Below are 5,258 nucleotides of genomic sequence, written 5' to 3' on the forward strand. Positions count from 1 at the left end.
ATAGTTCTCTAACATTGGAGTTCAGCTTTAAGTTTGAAGCGTCAGACCATAAACATCCTTGTAAGTGAAAGGGTAACCCAGAATTATCACAGAGCAACCGGCACTACAAACATCCCCCCCGTACCTGACTTTTTAATTTTTTGTTAGCGCTATAAAAATCCACCATCATTATACTCTGAAGGTTCCCATTGATCCTAGTACAGGGGTTTCAAAGTACCGGCCCACCAACTGGTACCATGTGGCCGGCTGCCAAGTTGTCATGGACCACGCACCTGCTACAAGGTCTTCATCTGTCAGTTGCAGACTGCTAGCTGCTCCTGTCGGTGCCGGCACTGCGTGTGTGTCAGAGCGGGGTGCGTTCTGACAGACTTCCCTGAGCACCGGACGAAGGGATGGATTAGTAAGGTCTGGACCAGTCAAAGGTGCAGACCGCACTAATCAACCACCAGGCAATGCGTCCACAAACGGCTTTCCTATTTATTGCGGGTGGCCTGTGTGACGGGAGCTTACACACGCAGTGACAACTGAGAGGCGGCAGAGAGCATGGGGTACGTAAAAGAGAAGAGCAGGGCCCTGGTGGATACCCACCGTTCCCGGAGCCCCAGCAGTCCCGACCGGAACTGGAAGGTAGCAGCACACACCCGGAGCTTGGTGACTGCACAGACTGAAGTCGCTCACGACATCAGAAATCCTGAAAATTTACACACACACGTGAGGTTTTGAAGCCTAACATTTTATGAATTTTGTCTAGTGCCCCCTCCCCCCCCATGTGAATTAGGTTAGGGGCCCCTCCCAGTATTGGTCGCATTCAGCTGGACTTGTTCTGTGGACATTTTGCAATGTCTTCAGTTCTCATGATTGTCGGGAAGATACCCCGACATTTCTATCCACACCGGCAGTGCGCACACCTTCATGCAATCACAATGGATTATAATGTATCGAGGCAAATGTTGATTGTGCAAGAAAGTTGTGACCCCACCCCCACCACCACCCCCTTCTAGCCATGCTGCCAAAGTCTGTACACGTGTTTAGAGCTGCAGCTAACGATTATTTTCAAAATCGATTAGTTAAGTTAGCTGATTATTAAGTTCGACTAATCGTTTATAGCGAGTGGTGTTCCGCATTGCACCACTGTATAATGTATTATTGCTGGGATTTGTAGTCCTCTATGCAGCGCAATGCAGAATACCACCAGCTATAGAGGAGTACAACAAATCCCAGCAATACATTTATACATTCAGTGTACAATGTATTACTGGGATTTGTACTCCCCTATAGCTGATAGTATAATATACGGCACAATGTACCATCAGCTATAGAGGACTACAAATCCCAGCAATACATTATAGAGCACCATGTGTGGGGGGGAGTGCAGGCGTACCTGAGCAGTCTTCCAGCAACTTGCTTCTGAGATCGGGCCTGTCTGTCACCCGCCCACACCTGCTCCTCCTTACTTCTTCTCCCCGCGTCCCTGTGCCGATCGTGGATTTGGGCGGGTGGTGAGTGTGAGGCGGGGAGGAGTTGCGGCGTGTGGAGCGTGTAGGCGGGCGGGTCTGGCAGCGGTGAGTTGGGGAGGAGGTTTGGCGCGCAGCGTGTGTGGAGCCGTGAACAGGGCAAACCAATCGGAAGCCGATTAATCGATGATTGAAAAAGTTGACAACTTTTTCAATCGATTATGTCTATTAGTTGTTGCAGCCCTACAGGTATGAATTGTTAAATCGCCATCATGTATGGGAGACATTGCATTGAAGGCCCCAAATGCTGACACTCAGACTACATACGTGGGGGGGGGGGTGACCATCTGACTCTGTGTGTAAACATTCCAAGCACTCCTGGGACATCTGTGTTCTTTGTCTTTTGTTACCATTTCAGCCCAAACTTCTAATGATCCCCAGTTTCAGTTCCAGGGGGTCAAAAGGCAGATCCTGGTCTGTGTGGATAGGTTTCCTGTAGACCTCCATTCTTTGACATGTAACGCACAGTCCGCACGTGAGAACTGGAGTAGTGGTTGGGAGAAGCTGCATTATGACAGCACCGTCTTCGTTATTTGGCCCCTACTGCACATGTTTTACCCCGTCGCAGAATGTCATTCAGCCTTAAAGGGTCCATCCACCCTAAAGAGACTCTTCCATTTTAGGTGAAGGCCATTACACCCGGCCTATTCCATCTGCAGTAATGAGATCTCCTCGCCATCGTTGTGTCTCCGTTCCTGCCCCTCTTTGGGGCCCCGGGATATACCCGCTCCTGTTAGACCAACAGTCCATCGTGAAGAATGAGACTCCCTCACAATGCCTGCAGCTATTGTACAGACCCAGAAATTGTACTGCAGAGACCTCCTTAATGGAGTCCTGAGAGATGGGAGTAGTAGTTTTGGTCACTCGCATCACCAGCAACCAGGTGTTGGATTGACCATTACGTTTGGATAACCAGAGCTGATCTGTGTATGAAACAAGCCGTTCTCTTCCATGACTCCCTTCCCCCATTCCCTATAGGTTGGATGTATTTGTGAACGGGCTCCGACCTCATTTTGATTCATGACGTATGTTCATCTTTTTCAGAGTTTTTCTGATTTTGTTCCCCATTTTAGAACCCTGTTAACTAGGGATGCACCAACATAAATGCCGAAAGCGCCCTTTTCTTGCCGATACATCGGCGCCTCCCTGGTTTCTTTCCTCCCCCCGCTGGCCGCTGCTCTGTGTCCCAGCGGGGAGGTGAGAAAGTGACAGCCGGCCGAGCGCTGCGGGTGGAGAGCCCAGTGAGCGGCCGGCGTCTCTACTCCCGCAGCGCTCGCTCAGCCTCCTGTGACGGCGTGCCACAATTGAGGACCGAGTATAGTTGCTATATCCCCAATTCTGAATGAATGGGAAGTGATCCACATCACATCTACATCACTTCCTGTCCATTCATGACTGTGGTTATAGTAAACACACTCTGTCCTCATGTTATGAATTATCAGGAGCACTCAGTATAGGGCAATCCTGTTCATTGATAACAGGGGCTGCAGAATAAGAGATTGAGGAGAGCACGAGAGTCGAACCCGAAAGGAACCGTTCCTTCATGCCCGGGAAGCTCCATTCCAGGACCGGAGGAACCCAATGGGGCCGTGCCCCGGCTGCGGAACATTCTGCAATAATCAGTGCGGAGCAAGCTTCCAGTGGGAACAAAGGCGACTCCACCACGGCGTGTCGGGGGCGATGGAAACCAACCGATATGCATCTCCCCCAAACCCCTATTTCAACGCTGGTGCCAACCCCGCGGCTTTTCCCAACGCGCGCCACCCTCTAAGACACGGGACGCCTCCAATGAACGTTCAAGGGAATCCGGCAATGATCCAGTTGTCGCCGCAGTTTGCTGGATACCATAGGCCCGGAGATCCGAGGTCGCCCAACGTTTTGCATGGAAAGCCAGAGCTTTCACCGGGACACAACGTTCACGGGGGCAGCCCAGCGGGTGCACCTTTGCACGGTCCGAACCAAGGTGGCAAATATGGAACCAGCCCGGCAAACATGAGTGGCAATCATAGGAAGTCGCAATCCATGTCTCCTCTTGCCTCTCTGGAAACTTTGCCAATGTTGGCTACTAATAACAGTACAAATCCCATGAGTGACCAGAGGAGTAGACCCGCTAACCAGATGCCTCATAGCCCAAATGCTGTCAATGAACAGAGGAGCAGACCCGCTAACCAGATGCCCAATAGCAGCCCAAACACTTTCATTGATCAGAGATGTAGGCCCACCAACCAGATGGCTAATAACAGCCCAAATCCCGTAACGGAACAGAGAAGTAGACCCCCGAACCAAATGGTTAATATCAGCCCAAATCCTTTCACCGATCAAAGGTGTAGACCCAATAACCAGATGGCCAATAGCAGCCCAAATACTTTCATTGATCAAAGGTGTAGACCCAATAACCAGATGGCCAATAGCAGCCCAAATACTTTCATTGATCAGAGAAGTAGACCCAATAACCAGATGGCCAATAGCAGCCCAAATACTTTCATTGATCAAAGGTGTAGACCCAATAACCAGATGGCCAACAGCAGCCCAAATACTTTCATTGATCAACGGTGTAGACCCAATAACCAGATGGCCAACAGCAGCCCAAATACTTTCATTGATCAACGGTGTAGGCCCACTCACCAGATGGCTAATAGCCCCCATGCGGTAACTGATCAGAGAAGTAGACCCACTAACCAGATGCCCAATAACAGCCCCAACGCTATAACTGATCAGAGAAGTAGACCCCCGGGCCAGATGGTGACGAGCAGTGATGGCACCAGAGGAACATTTCCTCAGAGTATGCACAAAAGGCCAGACAACTCGCAGTGCACCATAATGGGGGGCAAACTCGTCCGAGGGGTACAGTCAGTCACACCGCCAAGTGGTAACACGGGGCAGCCAAGGCCCAGCGAAGTGACTTTATATAAGAACTTCTCTCCACCTCCCGGTGCTAACTATGCTCCTAGAAATGGCCAGCCTTCATCCACACTGGGTCAGGAATCCGGCCGGTCATCCACTGGGGAATGTGTGGGCGGTAAAAGACCCGCCCCCCAGCCGGCATCCGACAGCGGCGTGCCCCCTAAAAGAGCGAGCCCCGCTGTCATCATCGTGGATTGCGACGAAGGAAAAACGGAATCGTCCCCAGCGAGCATCCAGGGCAGAGCTGCCGGGACGCCTCCCACTTCCAGGCCGGAAAGTCTTCCTCCGGGTCCGATCGTGGTCATCGACGGTCAAGACTCCGCACTCCAGGAAGCTAGAGACGGTAAGCGCCCTCTGCTTCCCATCACCATCAGCAGCATCCGGACTTCGGGGATATTTAATCCGCCTTTAGTCAGAGGTAAAAAGGACTCGAGGAACGACTCCAATCCCATCATTATTATCGACGACAAGGATTCCGAGGTGGCCGCCCCCCCCCAAACTTTCCAAACCAAGACCTGTAAAGAAGGGTCGCAAAGTTCCGGAACACCGCCGACGAAAAACCCCAAAGCCGCCGGCGAGCCTCCGCCCATTGCCCCCAAAATCGCACCGCACCAAGGAGTGCAGCAGGGTAACCCCGTTTTGGTTAATAAGGTCCAGATGCAGCAACCGTCCCCCTTCATCGTCACTGGCGGCACCCAGCCGCTGCCATGCAATGGAAATCAAAGCATTATGTTTACCTTTCCCGTCACCGTTGGAAGTTCGGGGATCGTGCTCGCCACGCCAGTGAATATTTCCGAAAACCAGATTTCTGCCGCCAACAGAGTGCCAGTTGGCACGAAT

The 5,258-nt window shown here is 51.7% G+C and overlaps 1 protein-coding gene across 1 annotated transcript in view; it reads left to right on the plus strand.

Moving 5' to 3' along the window:
* The window catches only part of LOC108802391, a 20,829-nt gene extending 18,688 nt beyond the window's left edge, over positions 1–2,141 (plus strand). The window contains exon 5 of the mRNA XM_018574252.1: positions 1,873–2,141. Coding sequence (XP_018429754.1) covers positions 1,873–2,141 — 269 coding nt within the window. The remainder of the gene's footprint in view (positions 1–1,872) is intronic.
* The last annotated feature ends 3,117 nt before the right edge of the window (positions 2,142–5,258 follow it).

The sequence above is a fragment of the Nanorana parkeri genome, unplaced genomic scaffold (genome assembly GCF_000935625.1).
Source record: "Nanorana parkeri isolate BGI_ZX_2015 unplaced genomic scaffold, ASM93562v1 scaffold2839, whole genome shotgun sequence".
NCBI lineage: Eukaryota > Metazoa > Chordata > Amphibia > Anura > Dicroglossidae > Nanorana > Nanorana parkeri.